Here is a 20,177-nt window from a genome sequence, read left to right on the forward strand (position 1 = left end):
ACGTTTAGCGTTCATGTAAACACTACGTTCAGATTCATCAACCAGAATGAATTCAGTCCGATTGACACCATGTAAACATTCGCCCGTCTTTGGCTTGAGTCAACAAAGCAGTTTTTTAAATGACTCTTTTAAAGTATTTCAACAATTTACCATGAAAAATACCCAAGAGCATTAAAAGATGGCCACACACCTGTAGAAAACCCTTGATGATTAACTCTTCTCTTCACAGTTATATTGGCGGACACCGATCCAGCAAAATAATGCGCTTTGTGGACAAGATTGCCAAGTCCAAGTATTTCCAGAAAGCCACAGAGACGGAGTTCATCAAGAAGAAGATGGAGGAGGTGTCCAACACCCCGCTGGTGCTGACGGTGGAGGTCCAGGAGTGCCAGGGAACACTAGCTGTCAACATCCCACCGCCTCCGACTGACCGCATCTGGTAAACCGCATTCATTCATACCCTATACACATGCATATATGCACAGGATCAGAGACTGTAAGACAAAGTTCCAGGACTTTTCAAGCACTTTAAGAATGAAAGCTGTAATATACTTATTTTATACATATTTATGAGCAATATCACGCTCACAGCCATGCCAAACGGCTCTATATCTAGGCTATATCAGACGGGCTGCAGCAGAAATTGTGCGAAAAGATTATTTTACCAATAAAATCATATATGGTGTTTTAATAATTTAAGTACATTTTCATAAAGATGTCTGTTTTCCAGGTCAAATTCAAGCATTTTAAGCAGCTCGTACAAACCCTGCAGAATTAAAGGGTGATATTAGCTGTGTCCAAAAGCTTAGCAACTCGAGGACACTTTTCAAGGCACATTCGAATCCAGTGTTAGTTTCAGTTCCGGCCTACTGAGAAACCTTCATCTGATCTATCTTTCAAGGTGGCGTCGATGTGTCCAGGGGTTGAAATGAACCTTTTCACTAACCAGCCAATTTGGCTAGGCTACCGGCCACTAGCCAAAAAAAAAGTCGCTGCGTAGTGAGGTGTGTGTTGAAGTAAGCAGATATGAGCAGATTCTGTGCGATACACTGTGTTTAATATATCATGAGGACTTTGTGTGAGACAAATCTGTGCAAACACGCCGAATTGTGTTACTTGACACTCTGCGTGTGTTACTTTCAAACCCTGTATGTATCTTTTGATATCCCACAATCCTGTGCTTTCCATTCTGTGACCGTTAAGCTAAAAATAAAGATGGCGTCTGATAGTTATGGTTGGTCATCGGTTTGTGTGTAAATGTACTTTTTTGACTAATATTTTCCACTTCTGATGTCTTTTCTAGCAAGACATGACTGTTGTAGTAATTAAATATTAGCTTAGTTCTCACTAAAGCTCTTCTGTGCTGTAGATCATTAAACCGTTGCGCTGCGTCAGAAGTTACGCTACCGCAGTTTCGCAAGATGCCTTCAATTTCCTGATAAGGCAGCGAGGCAACACATCTGTGTTTTCTAATCCAGCCATGAAAATGTTGTTATCATGCCATCTGCTGGTCATAACTCAGGACACATGGCAACATATCTCAAGATTGGGTTTAAAATGAATGTTCATGCCATGGATGAAGCTCACGAAACCTGTCCAAAGAGTAAAAACTTTGCCAACAATCACAAATAAGGAATTATGTTTTACTCAAATACAATTTGCCATTATGATCTATTTCTGATAGTTAAAGGGTTAGTTAGTTCACCCAAAAAGGAAAAATCTGTCATTTAATTATCTCACCCTGATGTCGTTCCAACCCCATTAGACTTTCATTCATCTTCCAAACACAAATGTTTTCATTGAACTGCCCCTTCATTGACAGACTACGCAACTACCACTTCGACGCTTCAGATAGTTCATATAGACGTCGTAAAACTAAACCATATGAATAGAGAGGTTTAGTCCAAATTTTCTTGGGCTTTTATTCAAATATAATCAACTCACACATTGTTATGATAAACAGAAGCTCAAGCATGAGAACCAAAGACTTTTGTTTACACGTTTGAGCTTCGGCGTCAAGCTTCTGTTTATGTCGGCTGATCAATGTTTAAATGTGAATAAAAGCCTTGATTAAATCAAGCGCTTCATATGGATTCGTTTTACGATCTCTTTCTGAAGCGTCAAAGTGGTAGTTGCTTAGTCTGTCAATGGATGGACAGAAATATCTCGTCTTCATTCAGTTCCCAAGATGAAGGAAAGTCTTACAGTTTTGGTGATTGGTAACCATTATTTACATTTTTGGCCAGTAAACCAGCGCAATGCAATGATGAAATGCAGGTTATGGGAAATAATGTGTTGAGAGTGAAGGATGTGTGCTGATGTGTGTGTTTGTTTCTGTCAGGTATGGTTTCAGAAAACCTCCTCGTCTGGAGCTGAAAGCTCGGCCTAAGCTGGGCGAGAGAGAGGTTACTTTTGCTCATGTGACAGACTGGATAGAGAAGAAACTAGATCAGGAGTTTCAGGTAAATCGGTTGGTTTTCTCAAAGGTGTCCTCGGCCATTGGTTCTCGAGGTCCAGTTTGATCCCGGCTGAACCTATACAGGACAGTGGACGACACCGTGACATTATTGGTGCATGTATGGTGTTACTTTATAGGCCAACCGGCAGTTTGGGAACCACAAAAACATCTCCCTTAGGCTTCTGGATCATCGCTAAAAACAAGCTCTGAGATCAGTAATTCATAAGATTATTCTAAGCATAACGATGCTGTAAAAGCGGACTGAGTCTAAGCCACTTGTTAGCTAGCAACCGCCTTCTTCAAGACAGCTTCACGTGTGGGTAATACTGATGTATATGTTGTTGAATAGCTTGTGTTCAGCCATTTAACTCAAAAAACCCATTGACTTTGGGACCGGAAGTGCTAAAATGCTAACTCGTTTTGGCCTGCAAAGTGATGTCATACCTGCACCTTTCTATTAGTGGTTCCCCTCTTCAGATACACTTTAATTTGAGGTGTTCTAGTGTTAAGCTCTTACCCACATGCCCTCTTACCTTCCGCAGAAAATCTTTGTAATGCCAAACATGGATGACGTCTGGCTGCCTATCATGCACTCTGCCATGGACACGCGGTCCGACGCCAACGCCTTGAAGGACGAGGACACAGCGGACCCCGAGGAATCCCTTGACGACATGTGAAGATGTGCTTCTGTGTTAAGCAGAAGAAAACACTCAAGTCCCATGAGGGCATGACTATACCTGACTTGGAAATTACAGGTGCCATATTGCCCATTGAACACAGCTGTGAAAAATACCAACACATCCATAACTACAAGAAAGGACAAAATTGCTTGCTTGCTTGCTTTTGATTTGATTGGGACAGTCCCGAATGCACATGCTGTTGGCCCTCGAGAGCAGGATTAAAGAGGTTTTGGTGAATTGTGAAGGGACATTGAAGGTCTGGGTAAAGTGTACTCTACCTCTGTTTGATGCACGCTGACTTACCAAACATCCCGGGGTCGCATGGCACAACCTAATCTCTCATCCTGTAATAGCCCTAAGGCCTGGTCAGCAGGTTTGATCCACAATTTCACAGGAGTTTTTAGTACGACGGCAAACCACATTTGAGGGTTCGATATTTGAAGACGTGACGCGTAACCAAACCTAAAAGCCATTTATGATTTTCTCATGATTGTCATACGCTTCTAAGCAGCAAATAATTGTTTAGACTCAGTAGACCTACAAGTACACCATTTTTCTCTTCTGTCCACCGCTGCCTGAGCCCTCTGTGTGGCGTCCGATTATGCAATTAGATCAATTTCACTGTGCTCAAGAGGGACACCAGCCAATAACCCCTCAGTCCTTAGCGATCCCGACTCAAACAGTCTATTCTAGTGGGTTCATAGCTTTCCATCTGCCAGGCATTGGGTCTCAAACGAGGGGAACAAACGTGCTAACAATGCTAATGTGCATAGTTAGGATAGCCGGCTCATAAATGCCACCCATATCATTGTATACTTTTAGTTTGTCATCTAAAAAGTGCATTTTGGTACAAATTCCCTTCCTAGAACCCAAAAAGATTAGTAGATCAATGTTGGAAGGCTAATTCACCATGGCTATCCCTTGGGAATTTCCTATTGGCTTTTAGAATAGTGTTTTGTTTCGGGGATTGTATGAATTAAATGAGATCTGTGCTAAACATAACGTTTTTACTTGTCGCTAGGTAAAGAGTACAACCCATAAACAAACACCTTTATTCATAAACCCCACGGGAAAGTCCCAAGACTGAATGGCTTTATTTAGCAGATGCTAATTCGACTGGTTGCGTGACGCGCTCTCACCATGGAGAAGACATGATTATATTCATTATTCACTTGAAACGAGGATGTTTTTGCGTTGACCACAGTGTTTTATGTGGTGGGCTACAAATAAGTGCTATTCTATTTCCAACACCGATGAACTCGTATGTCGTGTACCTGTGGAGAAGATTGTTGAATGTACAAAGCGTTTTCGTCCACCTTGTTTGGCATATTTTATCAAGTGTTAATATCTGTGTTGTTCATTGTCAGGTTTTTTCTTTACACTGCGTTTGCAGGTCATATGGTGTATTAAATCAGGTAGGTCGTTTCTGTTGGATTATCAGTGGCAAGTGATTTGCCAAATAAAATATCTTGAATGAATTTTGACATTCATCCATTATCAGATACTTCACATGTATTGACAGGTCTGAGAAAAAGTGTTTTATATCCAACAAACATGACAAGGTCTGTATCTTAGCCGGCGCCAAGGAACGTAAATTGTGGTTTTTCCACATCTGTTTAATCAATCCTACATGTACTTTGATTTCAATGCGTTTACTTTGAATGACAGTTTGTGTTACAATATTGCCATTCACAATTGATCTTGTGTGTGCGCTCTGCCAATCGCTTATTCCTTTGCACAATATTTTATGTTAATATTGTGTTCGGCCATATTGACGACATGATTGTTGTGTGGAAATTGATAAAAGGCTTTTGCAAAAATAATTCCTGTTTCCAGTATCATTTTTATTAAATGTAGGGGGAATTAAGGGTGATGTTGGGACATGATGTCAAATGGGACAGTATATATAGATATACAGGGTTTCTCTTCACACCTATCACTCAACTTGTAAGATCACATGATCAAAATGTGATGCCCTCATTGGTGTGACATCATCAAGTGAGGGAAATGACAAGCTTTGGCTAGTTTTAATAAAGACTTAGCTACTATTTTCCATTAATGAAATGAAAAAATGTTTTTACCAGTTTATGTGCCTGGGACGGCATGATTGTACGTGATTCGGACCATGTTTAAAAGCTTAGCTTTTTAAGAAAATAGTTAACCTTTCAATAGCTAACCAATACATAGCTTTGAATGCTCTAAACCACCAATATTATCATTTGTGCAAAACCTAATCAACAAAAATGTTCATTAACTAGCTGGATTACTCTATATGATTATTATAATAGTTTATTAACTATAAAGTTATTATTAACTTGTCCTTATACACTTTTATAACTGAGTACAAGCTTCTTTCACCTCAATTACCAAAGTTGTGCTGTACAAATTTACATTTTCAGAAATAGTTAAAAATGGGCTCTAAATGAACACAAAAAAAACACATATTTAGTTCATACTTTAGTATACCTTGTGTAATAAACATGCTTCCACTACTAGCCTAAATCAATAAGATATGCTGTCAATCACATGAAGCGTTACTGGAAAAAGGCTGAGTTTACATGTCATGCATCCACTCATTATATGAACTTGTTTACTGTAAAATCTTCTGTATAACAGAAACACATCCTGTGTAGGGATAATGTTTCTAATTTATAAGCTGAAAACAAAAACAGTCTTTACCTAATTTAGCATTTTGTTGCTTGCTTTTAAAAGAGCAACTTGGGGGGGAAACCAAGACACTCCAGTTATAAGAAGCGTTTACTGTTGCACCGTTGCTTGACCCGATGAGCCATGAAGGGGCTCCACGAGTTCAGATACAGTGCGCTGTACAAATAGAAATCTCAACAGGAAAAAAAAAAGCACACACAAGCAAGGCAACGACATCCATTTTGTTTTATTATGCACACTCAAACACATACAGAATTGATAACTTTAAAAGTTATACATATCCAAAATACAAATGGAAATTCAGTTATTTAACTCAGATTTATCTAGAATTAAACAGAGATGTGGGATATACAAACCTCAGCTTCTCCAATTTACCGTCTCACCCTGTTTTAGAAGTAAAAGACAGGATTAACATCAACCCCAGTTTGAAGACCAGAGTCTCGAGCTGAAACCCATAAGTCTGGTCAGTTATTTGAGTTCTACATCAATGTTGATCAGTAGTCTAACGCATAGTCATCATCCCAGGACTTACAACTGAAAACTCTTTCAGTGAACTCAGGCCTGGCCTTACCGAAAATCCCTGGCTCCACTGCAACTGCAAACAATCCTGTACGGGGACAAAACAAGTCATCAGTAATGAGTTACAGTAAAATTATATAGACAAACACGACTAAATCTTGATTAAATAAAGGTAATTTCCATATGAATGAATGTATATCAGCCATGCTGCAAACACGTGTTCAGGCCAGTCGCAAAAACACGTGCTTCGGCTTACTTTTCGGCATCAAACTAACTCGCATCAATAAAGAAAAGCATTTGATGATTAGTTGGAAAGGCTCGTCTTTGGTAGTTTAACTTACTCACCTGAATTTGTCGACACACGAGCTCATTTGTTCATCGGAATCCATGATAAACTAGTTTTAACACTGTCGAGTTTATATTTCTCTGCAGTTTTCATAAATACGTGAGAAAATAAGGATAAAATACTTCCTAGAATCTTAACATTTAGCTCAGCATTTCAGATCCAGCAGAAAACACACAGAGTGGTCGGATGACTCTCCTCTCCCGCTCTCTGCGTGTAATAATCAGAGGTGTAATGCTCTTCATATGTGGACGGAGATGCCAACCTCAATCATTGGCTAAGGCGTAACGGTCGACGGATCACGTGTTCCTTCATAACCAATCACATAAAGCTCTTTAATTTAACACTGTGTATATTGTATTTTTTTTTCCATTCGAATTATGGATTATAAATATTGTGTATATCCTGGCTTGTTTCCGATTTAAAAACAAAAACGCCACTGTTTGAGGACACTATATGAGACGGGCAGTAAAATGTACCTGTATCTGTCTGGAAATGGTCGAAACTCCAATAACATATACTTCCAAAATGTTTATTGGCAACGTGTTGATGAATAAATCAATGTCGAAACATTAAATTGTAAGTAGTTTTGGGCGCTTTCAAAGCAAAGCAATGTGTCGAATCAGCTGTTCGAATCGCGAATCAAACTACCAAAGTCAAGTGATCTCAGTAAAATACGTTATTTCAATGGTTCGCCGCTTGAGGGCGAAACAGGGCGATGATCTCCTAACACATGAACCATGGTTTGGCCTGATCTCTGCAGTTTTATACATTTGTAGACATTTTAATTATACATTAGTATAAAAGAAGTAATAGTCACTTATTGGCCTGTTTAGCTGAGCCATCCATGGAACAAACAAAACAAACCCTTAAAATTGATAAAAGAACACATATCAATGAGGACATTTTATTTCAGACATTAAAATAAACATAACAAAACATCAGAAAAAAAAACTTTACCAATAAGTTGAATAAGCAAAACTTTCAGATAGCAATAAGTAACATTTGGCAAAATGTCTGAAAATACTTATTTCATTATATCCTTATCTCACCCCATTTCCATAACTTAGTAAATTATTATTATATTATTTCATTTACCACATATCTTATTTATATTTATCACATTTATTTTATACTCTAGGCCTGTATACGTCAATGAACACATTTAAATGTGCTGACTTTTTATAGTTATTGAATTTAGACTCACACTTACTTATTTCCAAACAGCATGATATTTGTTTTACTCAAATGATCATTTAGTACTGTCAAACCCTCTTTTTAACCTGCTCATTTCAGATATGATTAGAAGCTGCTGCAAATCCTCACCAGCACAAAACAATATGTCATCTGCAAATAAGACACGTTTAAGAAATTCGATAAGAATTAGATGATTGGGCAATTACATTTGGTATATTATACCTTCAATAAAACATTTTCAATGGATTTGTAAAAGGTGTGTGCTTACTGCATTTGCACTGTTTGGCCAGCAGTGGTCGCCAGAGTGTCGCGCTTCGATCTTTTCGAAACAGTGAGTCGATTCAATGATTCGAAGCTTTGCAAGGATTCGTTTCTCCCATCATCAACAATGGCAGAATTTCGCCGCAAAAACAGTTTAATTATCATTCTGAAGCTTCTCTTCCGTCGACATCCATTAAAACAAAAAACCCCAGTGTACCGCAGGTTGTTGTTAGCTGTTCAGTCAAATAAGTAAAGTGTATGTAGTTACTGATGAGAATTAAGACAAGTAAGAAAAACAGAATAATAACGTTAGCTGTTTTCTGGGACCACGGTATTCATGGAAAGTCAATCAAAAAAAAAAAGACCAGTCGAGGCCAAATAGATAATTAATAATAAAAAAAATGCATAATTAAAAAATGATAATTCTTCACAAAGAGAAATTCTTTGCAAAAAAAAACATTACAGTTCATATTTTACTACCACCATGTATTATTATTAACATAACTTGTTTAATTTACTCTTATGTAATTTATATTTTTAATATGCGCTAACAACAACAAAAAAGTACAAATATGACTCCTCGTTTCCGGTCCAAGGGGAAGTGACATTTTGTCGTAGCCCCGCCCCCGCGCGTTGTGCGCATGCGCAGGAGCAGTAAGAGGAAGCGAGCTGATAAACGCATTGAACCCGTCTGTTCAGTTGTAATGTTACAATGGCACAGTGAACTATCGTAAACCGAGCCGATATCAGCCCTGAACTGTGCATGTGTGTATGATGGCGTGGGGAGTGTGTAGCAGGGCTCTGGTGTGGATTATATCCGCGCTCGTGTGCTGGAGTCTGATGGTGAGTGTGTAAACATCACTGTTTCACTGATCTCTGATCAGTCATTATTACTGGAGTCTTGAGTCCAAACACTGCTGATCTGACCTGTGACCCTGTCTGCTCTTCTGCTTATCAGTTTGGGTGTCATTGAACAGTTATAAGACTGGTCTTTGTCTGCCTGCTGTTATTATGGATTTGCTTTTATTATGGACATGAATATATTTCTGATACGCTAAAGTAATGTATGCTGTGATCTGATATATAGCTTTATATGATAGAGTAGATCTGATCAGTAGTGTCTAGAGAGAGAGTTGTCTTCATTGTCCTGTTGGACACGAGTTTTCCTATCCTGGATCCTTCCTATCTTCCGCTGTACTTTTCTTAACTGTATTATAATATTGTTTTTTATCAATGGATAAGAGTGCGTTTGTCTATGGTGTCACGAACAGGACCTGAGCCTATATAAGCTTTTCCACAACACACTTTTTTTTAACTTACCTAAAAATCAACCGATTATCGGTTTTACTGATACTTGAGCATTTCCCATCATCGGTTATTGGTTTTGTGATTTCGGATTCACCGATAAAAGGCGTTTTCAGAATTGCGCGCAAGACCACTGTTAAAACACAGCAGTGTTCAAAAGGTAAAATAACTTGCCTTTATTAATTAATGAACTTTATTTGACATAACAGCCACTAATGCACAGATGAGATATCGGTTATCGGGCACATAAACATGATTGTATCGGTCATAAATAAATCAATATCGGTCGATCTGTACTAAACATCACTGTAAATTTACAGAAGTTTGGTAACAGACTGGCAGTGAAGAAAAATAAAAATGTATGCACATTAATGTCTAGATACATACACAAAATGAGATTTGTAACAGCTATTATGATGTGCGAGTTATGAATAAAGTATCCAAACAATTACAATGAGAGTTTTGCAGACTCGGTCCCCAGCCGGCTCGAGTTAGCGTTCACCATTGTGCCTGTGAGCAACATGTACATTACATACAACTATCCGTATGCTCACATATCCCGTTAGCTTATTTATTAAAATGCTTCATATGATTTTTAACAGACCATGAAACAAATTTGAGTTATGAAAATGACACACGTGATTTTTGGACCTTTATACAGTAAAGACTTTAAGTCTATTGATTTTGTCCATGTTATTTTCAGCATAACGTCTAGTTTAATTCTCCTGAAGTTACTCCGATCATGTGTGTGTGTGGACTTGTAGCTCATAGGAAGTGTGTGTGACTCATGAAGGATAGATGTTCATCTCTTCTCGTCACAGTCGTAGCATGTTATTGACGTTCAACACATATTCAGTATTAATTATCACTCTTTTGTGTGTCTGTTTTGCTCTCTAGAAAGAAATGTCGTCTATTAGAACTCTCAGCTATCAAATAATGTTGATTATCTGATAAATAAAAACGTCTGCATTTTAACGTCTTTCCCCAAATATCCTCTTAAACTGTGCCGGTTGAAAGCTAAAGAAATGTGCATAAACATAAGTTTACATTCACTAATTGTGCAGAAATGAGAACAATTCATTGGAGAGGACATAACTAATAACTAAATTACCAGAGCAATTCTACAATAGAGCCGTTGTGCTGATAAAATAAATGTATGTTGTACATTTTATGCATCAAATAATCTGCAATGACTATTATTTTTATCATGGATGCACCGATATGAACGTTTATACCGATAACCGATAATTCTTTATATTTAAAAGCTGATAACCGATATATTGGCCGATAAACCTAAATCCATATTTTGATATATTTTTTGAGAACCTTATTACAAAAACAAAATTCTCATAATTATAATGCTCTCGTTATTTTATGTAGCCGATATGATACACGCACATGTTGCACTTTACTGTATTTTCCTTCTTTGAAGTGATTTCGATCATATTTCAAGCAATTCCGTGGGCATCTGAAGTGTCTCGGCTAAAATATATCAGACAGATTTTCTTAATTTATAGAGAACGATCACATTAGAAATGAACACATATATCGGCCGACACTGATATGGTTGAGCCTTGATTAGCAGGGCTGTGTGTCCGTAATCTTTAATAAATGCACATGCTGCGATCTCTATTAAAATAGTGTCTGATATTTCCCTTTTCTGCTGTGCCGTGGAGAATGAGGATGTGGAAGACTAAGATAGTCACATGTTTTCTAAAGCCTCCTCCATCATCACTGCTGTGAAAACCTGATACGACTCCTTCGTTTTAATGTTCATGACATGAACAAGTGTGCTCTGCTAGCCTTTTAGGTTTGACTTGTGTTGTTTTCACACATTTTAGTTGTGACCAGATCTATAGACCATGTGGGTGTTTGCCAGCAGTGATGATGATGATAAGGAGGATGATGTGTTTTGTGGGCGGAGCCTAACCTGATGACCTAATCCCCAACATTATTTACCAAATGTATTGATGAAATAGCCTAGATTATAAAGAGAAGACGACTCTGAGGATTAAAGCACGTGTCCCGCTGAGGTGTTTGTTTTCAGGTCATGCTAAGTAATTCTGAGGAACGTTTGCAGTGTGATGATGATGATTGTGTGTGTGTGTGTGTGTTTCAGCAGATGTTTTCTGTTCTCTCCTGAAACCAAGAGTGTGTTTCGATGGTGATCGGGTCCATCGAGGTCGTGAGAGATCTCACAGCTGTGCAATGTTTGCACTCGCTAACCGTCACATTCAAGACACTAAAACACACTATCTATCAGCACGTGGTCCAGTAGAGTGTGTGTATTACGAAGTGTCTTTGTTTAATGTAACCCACACTAGAGTCAGACTAGTTTCTCTAGGCGAACGGGTTGTGTGTTTGTTGTCTGTGTAGAGGTCAGGTTTAGCTTTCAGGCTTTAAGGGATCTCTGCATTTCTCTCCTCGTTCAAAACATTGTTTTTAAATGTACCAATACTGGGTGTTGTTTGAAGCAACTTTTGGATTCAAGTTACACTTCTAAAACGAAAAGGGGAACGAGATTGTCGATATTCACGGCGCTTGCAATGCCAAGGTCATGGATTTGATTCATGAACTGATAAAAAAAATGTGAACATTTCATAAATTTCAGCTCAAATTAGATAAATTGAGAATCACTTTTTTTTTTCAAATAGTGATTTGAACAAACTAAATAACATGTAATTTACTACATGTTCTGACAAAATGTTAATTGCTGATGTTAATTTGAGTTATTATTAAAAAAAACAACCAAAAAATGTGCATGAAAGATTCATAACCCAGCCCTACTGCCAGTTTTTCACATCGCAGAAAATAAAAATACAACAATAATACTCAATATAGGGATGCGCCGATAACCGATAATTCTTTATATTTGAAAGCCGATAACCGATATATTTGCCGATAAATCTAAATCCAGATTTTCATAAAATTTTAACCTGATTATAAAACCAAAAGTCTCACCATTTAAAATACATGTCCCAAACACGTAATATTATGATGTTCTCTTTATAATTTTGTGTTACCAATATTAAAGACTTAACTAGCCTATATTTTCCTTTTTTGAAGTTATTTTAATCATATTTCAAGCAATTCAAATCCATCACGTTGAACAGTGCACATCTGAAGAGTCTCAGCTGAAGGAAATAATACGTTATTTATCAGTTAATATATTGGACAAATGTTCTTATTAGGCCGATAACATTAAAAATGATCATATTATCGGCCGATACCAATATGGTGGCAGATATATTGTGCATCCCCTAAAAATAACATGTAATTTACTACAGGTTCTGACAAAATGTTAATTGCTGAAGTATATTTGAGTTATTATTAAAAAAAAAAAGAAGAAAGAAAATGTGCATGAAAGATTCGTAAACCAGCCCTGCCCCACTGCCAGTTTTTCACATCGCAGAAAATAAAAATACAACAATAATACTCGTATAGGGATGCGCTGATGTGAAAAATGTTGGCCGATAACCGATAATTCTTTATATTTGAAAGCCGATAACCGATATATTTGCCGATAAATCTAAATCCAGATTTTCATAAAATTTTAACCTGATTATAAAACCAAAAATCTCACCATTTAAAATCCATGTCCCAAACACGTAATATTATGATGTTCTCATTATAATTTTGTGTTACCGATATTAAAGACTTAACTAGCCTATATTTTCCTTTTTTGAAGTTATTTCAATCATATTTCAAGCAATTCAAATCCATCATGTTGAACAGTGCACATCTGAAGAGTCTCAGCTGAAGGAAATAATACGATATTTATCAGCGTTAATATATTGGACAAATGTTCTTATTGGGCCGATAACATTAAAAATGATCATATTATCGGCCGATACCAATATGGTGGCAGATATATTGTGCATCCCCTAAAAATAACATGTAATTTACTACAGGTTCTGACAAAATGTTAATTGCTGAAGTCAATTTGTGTTATTATTAAAAAAAAAAAAATGTGCTTGAAAGATTCGTAACCCAGCCCTGCCCTACTGCCAGTTTTTCACATCGCAAAAAATGAAAATTCAACAACAATAATACTTAATGTAGGGATGCGCCGATATTAAAAATGTTGGCCGATAACCGATAATTCTTTATATTTGAAAGCCGATAACCGATATATTGGCCGATAAATCTAAATTTAGATTTTCATAAAATTTTAACCTGATTATAAAACCAAAAGTCTCACCATTAAAATACATGTCCCAAACACGTATTATTGTGATGTTCTTCTCATTATAATTTTGTGTAGCTGATATTACAGACTTAACTAGCCTAATTTTCCCTATTTTTTTCAATCATATTTCAAGCAATTCAAATCCATCATGTTGAACAGTGCTCAACTGACGGAAATAATAGCCTACATTATTTATCGGCTTTAATATATCGGACAAATGTTCTTATCGGGCCGATAACATTAAAAATTAAAGCTGCAAGCAGCATTTATCGGTGTTCAAGCAGTTCAGGCCTTTAAGCACAAAAGCATTGAAAGGCATTCAATTTTATTTAACATGCATTTATGCACGGACATAATAGATGTAAAACACCATTTACAATCAATACATTACGCGATTATAGCGCCACCTATGATCCGATCCTCACGAAACTTTGCATGCTTCCTAACCATGTTAGGAAACCAGGACACATATGCTCACCGATTTTTGTGAAGTTGTGACTTTTTGGGGGGGATTTAGGGGCTTTTGACTGAATTTTGCCACAGACCACTATCTAAATGAGCCTGTTACAGCCAACCAAATGCAAAATTTCAACTTTTTTTCGATAATTATTGATCTAGAGAGTCCAGAGAATAGGCCTAGACTGGTTTGGTCCCGATTGGGCAAAAAAACAGGGACTAGTTCGCAAAAGTGGGTTTTGGACAAAAACCGAAATAACAAATTTTTTTCGGAAAAAAATCCGAGATATACATCTCGTCCGTCTTGAGCCAGGGATTACAGTGGTGTAAGAACATTGAAGCTAAGTCAAACGGTCTAGGAGTTATGAGCAATTTAGTACTTTTGGCTGCTGTAGCGCCACCTATGGGCCAATCGGGGTCATACTCTGATAGCTTCTCCACAATTCGAGGCCCTACCATCTGACAAAGTTTCACAGCTCCAGCCCTTACAGTTTGGGATGCACGATGCGTTTTAGGGGATTTTTTTTTTCTTTCTTTCTAGCAAATACAATATGTTTTCAGCACTTCGTGCTTGAACACCTAATTATCATATTATCGGCCGATACTGATATGGTGGCAGATATATAGGCTAGTGCATCTCCTAAAAATAACATGTAATTTAATACAGGTTTTGACAAAATGTTAATTGCTGAAGTCTATTTAAAAATGTTTAATCAATTTGAATGAATATTATGTTTTTAATGGTGTGAATGAATGATTCATCATAATCCAGCCCTACTGCCAGTTCTTCACATCGCAGTAAATTACAATACAAAAACTACAGTGTAAATGTCATGAGTTTTCATAGTAGTTTGATCATTTTAAATCTCTGATCAGTCCGATGTTCAGTAAGTTTTCCACCAGATCATGTGTATTTTAGGTTTGAGGCGGGTGGTCGATCAATATGTTGCCAAGGCAGATGTTTTTAATGATCAGCATCAGCCGATAATAGTCGTGATACTGATTTATTAAACATTTTTCACTATAGCCAGTTGCATCTCATATTCATGTCGTATTCACTCTATAATTGGTGAAATGTGAGAAACTGTGATTCCCAGTCTACACAGATTCACCAGATTCCTGCTTTTTTCATGCATTTTATTTGTGGAAAAATATTATAATAGTCTATTATTATAATATAGATGTCGATCTCCTTAGGCCAGACATCACTTCTGGCCACTACTGTCTTTAAGAAAGTTGTAAAGAATAAGAAAAGTGATGATGATCGTGTGTGTGTGTGCAGGGCTCCTGCATCAGCAGCACGGTGTCTGTGCCCGAGAGTCTGCTCTTCGTGTCCACGCTGGACGGGAACCTTCACGCCGTCAGCAAGAGATCGGGAACCATCAAATGGACCCTGAAAGAAGGTACGCGTAATCAGAGTGACCTGTCTGTTTTAAAGGTGTAATGTGTAAGATTAATATCAATATAGTCAAAATATTACAGATCGTCATTTCTCGCGCACCAGGAACACGAGCGCAGTGGACAATATCACAGACCAAAACAATAACACACATTCACATGAAATAACCGGCTGTTTTTCAGAGAGACCAGGATGTGAACTTAGCATGTTTCCTCAATATATGCAAACATATGGTATTTTATGCTTTAGTTGAGTGAAAAGTTACACACAGCCGCTTTAAACGCGGGTCGATCATGAGTTCAGATCACAGTGAAATTAGTGGAAGTGGAAATGTTATCATTGTTTCTCAACGCTTTTGACTTGAAGGCCTGCACAATAATGTTGGAATATTGCACAATATTCGAGCTAAGGCCAAGATATGTCCTCTGGCGTAATTAAAGGAGTAGTTCACTTTAAAAAAAAAAAAACTTTTGCAGATAATTTACTCACCCTCATGTCATCCAAGATGTCCACGTCTTTCTTTTCTCCATATAATGGACTTCATTGGGAACCAAACGGTTCAAGGTCCAAAAGATAGTTTCAGTGTAAACTGTTCAAAGGGCTTTAAACGATTCCAGACGATGAATAAGGGTCTTATCTTGGACCCTCCGAGTCATGACTCGAAAAAAGATTCATTCATTTTGATAAACGAGTTCAAACAGGAGAGTCACGAACGTGCATCATAGAACAGAGCAAAGTAAGCATATGAGATTATAAAACTTAAACTTTGTTATTTTTTATTAAATGAGCGATCGTTTCGCTTGATAAGACCCTTATTCATCGTCTGGAATCGTTTAAAGCCCTTTGAACAGTTTGCACTGAAACTGTCTTTTGGACCTTGAACCGTTTGGTTGCCACTGAAGTCCATTATATGGAGAAAATCCTGGAATGTTTTCATCAAAAACCTTAATTTCTTTTCAACTGAAGAAAGAAAGACATGGACATCTTGGATGACATGGGGGTTAGTAAACTATCAGCTGAACAGACCTTTTATATGAACAGACCTTATATATCATATATTATATAAATCAAATAAATGAACTATAGGCGCTTTCCCACTGGAAAACGGCTTATGATTCATTCTGTGATTTTAAAATGTTGTACTTGTAGTTTATATTGTAGTCCTGCAGTATAATGACAGCATAATTAAAGTATTATGGAAGGTCAAATCAAAGGTTTTCAGCGTCCAAACGCATTGATTGGTCATAAGCTGCGGGTCACATGGTTAGTTCAAAACCTGAGGGATTTCTGTCTCTCCATTGAAAGTTGTCACGCAAACAAAACTGTCACATTGTAAAAGTAATCCATATGAATCGAGCAGTTTAATCCAAGTATTGTGAAGGGACACGATCGCTTTTGATCAAATATATACAGTATATAGACAGTCACACACACATAGAGCTCAGTAAATAAGTGAGGTTTACACAAACACCCCTGAGCTTCCACAAAAACCAGTTAGGTTTTGTCTTTGCATGTAAAGAATGGTTGAACGTGTGTGTTTTACCACATGTAAAGGTCTATGTGTGTGTTCTGATCAAAGTGTATTTTTGTTCATCATGAATCGTTTCTATTCAGAATACTTGAAATTAAATATTAAAAGAATTTCATTTTTAGGCAAACTAACACTTTATTAACACACAACTATTTTACACAACGCTTCCAAGTTCTTTAATATAAAACCTCACGTTAATTTAAAGACTAAATGTAATATTTGTACTTCAAAAAGTATTGCGTCACATTACAGAGCCATTTAGTGAAAGCAAGGTGTTTAAACAACTAAGAAATTCACTTTTCCATTTATATACACCATTAAAACTAAATTCTTTAAAACAAAGTAGTGCAATAACATAGAGCTCAGGTGATGTTTGTTCACACTTACCATCCAATGAGAATCTAACAAACTTAAGCCGCCATCTTCACTTTGACTTGCTATTTGATTTGTTAAATCTGTCGAGTGGAAATATTAAAAACATTAAGCAATTGTTTTTACTGCATTTATGACAGTGTGTTCTGGTTTGTCCCAGCATGCAGCTGGAATGATAGCAGGTTTCCTTACGCAATAATATTGTTCAAGCACAAACTGTGTCATCATCAAGGCCAGGCACGTCTGTCCGGCTCATTTCCCCTGAGCTCTCTCTGAAACGGCTCATGAAGGTTTAATGTCGTGGAGTGGAATCTTCCATCACTTTCTCCACTGTTCAATATTCACTGCATTTCAATCCTCCGGCTGTCTCTCAGAAACCTGATGCTCAGGCTGAGCCAGTCCAACACGCTGGAGCTGCAGGACATGTGTTAGAGGCCGTTGCTCTATACACACACACACGCCCATAGTGTGCCGTCGGACCTGATGTGGTCCGGCTCTCACACGAGTGCTATACAATTTGGTAACGCTTTATTTTACAGTGTCCTTGTTACATGTGTTACATGCACTTACTGTAGTAATAACAGTATATTATGCATAATTACATGCAACTAACCCTCAACCAAACCCTAATCCTACCCTAACCCTACATGTAGTAGTTCACTTTTAAAAAAAAAACTTTTGCTGATAGTTTACTCACCCCCATGTCATCCAAGATGTCCATGTCTTTCTTTCTTCAGTCGAAAAGAAATTAAGGTTTTTGATGAAAACATTCCAGGATTTTTCTCCATATAATGGACTTCAATGGGAACCAAACGGTTCAAGGTCCAAACGACAGTTTCAGTGCAAACTACAAACTGTTCAAAGGGCTTTAAACGATTCCAGACGATGAATAAGGGTCTTATCAAGCGAAACGATCGCTCATTTAATAAATAAATAATAAAGCTTAAGTTTTATAAGCTCAAATGCTCGCCTTGCTCTGTTCTGTGATGCATGTTCGTGACTCTCCTGTTTGAACTCTTTTTCTTTTTCCGAGTCAATTTCCGTTCGTTTTGTTCGTTGAATGAATCCAAATGACACGAAAGACCCTTATTCATTGTCTGGAATCATTTAAAGCCCTTTGAACAGTTTGTAGTTTGCACCGAAACTGTCTTTTGGACCTTGAACCGTTTGGTTCCCATTGAAGTCCATTATATGGAGAAAAATCCTGGAATGTTTTCATCAAGAACCTTAATTTCTTTTCGACTGAAGAAAGAAAGACGTGGACATCTTGGATGACATGGGAGTGAGTAAATTATCAGCAAAGGTTTTTTTTAAAAGTGAACTACTCCTTGAATATTACTCAGAACTTGAATATATAATTACACATAACAATGACACCTTAAAATAAGGTGTAACCTACACTATGGCCAACACACAGGAATCATACATTCCTACTAAAGGTCACTATGTTAGGATTATAAATCGGCACTGACCAATCAGCATCCAGGAGTTTTATTGTATTTTTACTGTTTCGTCTGTTTCATAAATTACATTTTAATATTGGAGAGTTTTTTTTTCTGAATCCGGAGCCTTGTAAATTATCCATTTGTGTTATTTGATGGGTTTGAGGACTTTCTAAAATATGTAATAATAAAATTGAGTTTGTAAACACATGAAGGTCTTATATAATAGAGTAGACACTGGGAGCAGAAAGTGCTAATGGATTCATTTATGTGAATGTATTTGACGCCCAGTTTGCTTTTGTCTTCATGTTTGCTCATCGCTTCATTTGCCTTTGATAGAGTGTATAACGCTTAACTGAAATGTGTCTCTCATTCCCAATGCAGATCCTGTTTTGCAAGTCCCGACGCACGTGTCAGAGTAAGCTTTCTTTCGTTTATACCTGAGCGGTTGTGCATGTGGAAAGTCAAACGACAGGAACTGTGCAAAATGCTGAGCACGACTCTTCCTCTCCATGATAACATCTCACTGAAGCTCATGATGAAAACACTCAATGCACTCAAAAAACACTCAAAAACACACATGACAAGCTCAAGTCCATCATTATAATGCTGCAAACCTATATTTTTACACAGTTCTTGTCTGTTTATAGTGGCCAAATTTAGTCTGTCACTAAAATTAGCTTTATACAGAATTAGGGATGCCCGATATATCGGTATCGGTTGATTTTTAATGTTATCATTATCGGCCCAATAAAAAAAATTGGATTTATTAAAGTAGATAAATAATGGATTACTCAGACATTGTTCAACATGATGGTGTTGAATTGCTTGAAATATGATTGAAAGGAAAATGGAATTACATATCTGTAATATCGGCTACATACAATAATAATGAGAGCATTACTATAATTGTGTGTTTGGGTCGTGGATTTTAATGGTTAGACTTTTGTACTTGTAATCAGGCTCTTAAAAACTTTATTTGGATTTGTCGGCCAATATATCCGTTATCAGCTTTCAAATATAACGATTATCGGTAACGGCTAAAATTCTATTATCGGTGCATCCCTATAGAGAATGTATCATCAATAACATCAGTCATACAAATCATTTGTTCATGCATTATAACTTATGGATGCAGATACAGGTTTTTTTCATTTACAGAATTAGGGATGCCCGATATATCGGTATCGGCCGATATACGTTGATTTTCAATGTTATCATTATCGGCCCGATAAATTTTTTTTTTGATCTATTAAAGATGATAAATAATGGATTACTCAGACACTGTTCAACATGATGGTTTTGAATTGCTTGAAATATGATTGAAAGGAAAATACAGTAAAGTTCAACATATCTGT

At 37.1% G+C, this 20,177-nt stretch overlaps 2 protein-coding genes, 1 long non-coding RNA gene and 1 other non-coding gene across 8 annotated transcripts in view; 2 read left to right on the top strand and 2 right to left on the bottom strand.

The window, feature by feature from the left end:
* Positions 1 to 4,961, top strand: part of tex2 (testis expressed 2) — a 75,103-nt gene extending 70,142 nt beyond the window's left edge. For all 5 annotated transcript variants that reach the window (XM_039654876.2, XM_039654874.2, XM_089128939.1 and 2 more), the window contains exons 10-12: positions 230 to 439; positions 2,342 to 2,462; positions 3,001 to 4,961. In XM_039654876.2, coding sequence (XP_039510810.2) covers positions 230 to 439; positions 2,342 to 2,462; positions 3,001 to 3,135 — 466 coding nt within the window. In that variant the 3' untranslated portion in view covers positions 3,136 to 4,961. The remainder of the gene's footprint in view (positions 1 to 229; positions 440 to 2,341; positions 2,463 to 3,000) is intronic.
* On the bottom strand, positions 327 to 6,907 carry LOC120465236 (uncharacterized). The gene is made up of 3 exons (XR_005618812.2): positions 6,670 to 6,907; positions 2,992 to 6,412; positions 327 to 461 (listed from the first exon to the last, which is right to left on the bottom strand). It is a non-coding gene; the product is annotated as an uncharacterized LOC120465236 (long non-coding RNA).
* On the bottom strand, positions 5,829 to 5,960 carry LOC120465239 (small nucleolar RNA SNORA76). The gene has a single exon (XR_005618815.2). It is a non-coding gene; the product is annotated as a small nucleolar RNA SNORA76 (small nucleolar RNA).
* Positions 6,908 to 8,752: 1,845 nt separating the features above from the next.
* Positions 8,753 to 20,177, top strand: part of ern1 (endoplasmic reticulum to nucleus signaling 1) — a 45,901-nt gene continuing 34,476 nt past the window's right edge. The window contains exons 1-3 of the mRNA XM_089128940.1: positions 8,753 to 8,968; positions 15,358 to 15,478; positions 19,204 to 19,237. Coding sequence (XP_088985066.1) covers positions 8,897 to 8,968; positions 15,358 to 15,478; positions 19,204 to 19,237 — 227 coding nt within the window. The 5' untranslated portion in view covers positions 8,753 to 8,896. The remainder of the gene's footprint in view (positions 8,969 to 15,357; positions 15,479 to 19,203; positions 19,238 to 20,177) is intronic.

The sequence above is a fragment of the Pimephales promelas genome, chromosome 3 (genome assembly GCF_988280905.1).
Source record: "Pimephales promelas chromosome 3, fPimPro1.hap1.1, whole genome shotgun sequence".
NCBI classification, from domain to species: Eukaryota; Metazoa; Chordata; class Actinopteri; order Cypriniformes; family Leuciscidae; genus Pimephales; species Pimephales promelas.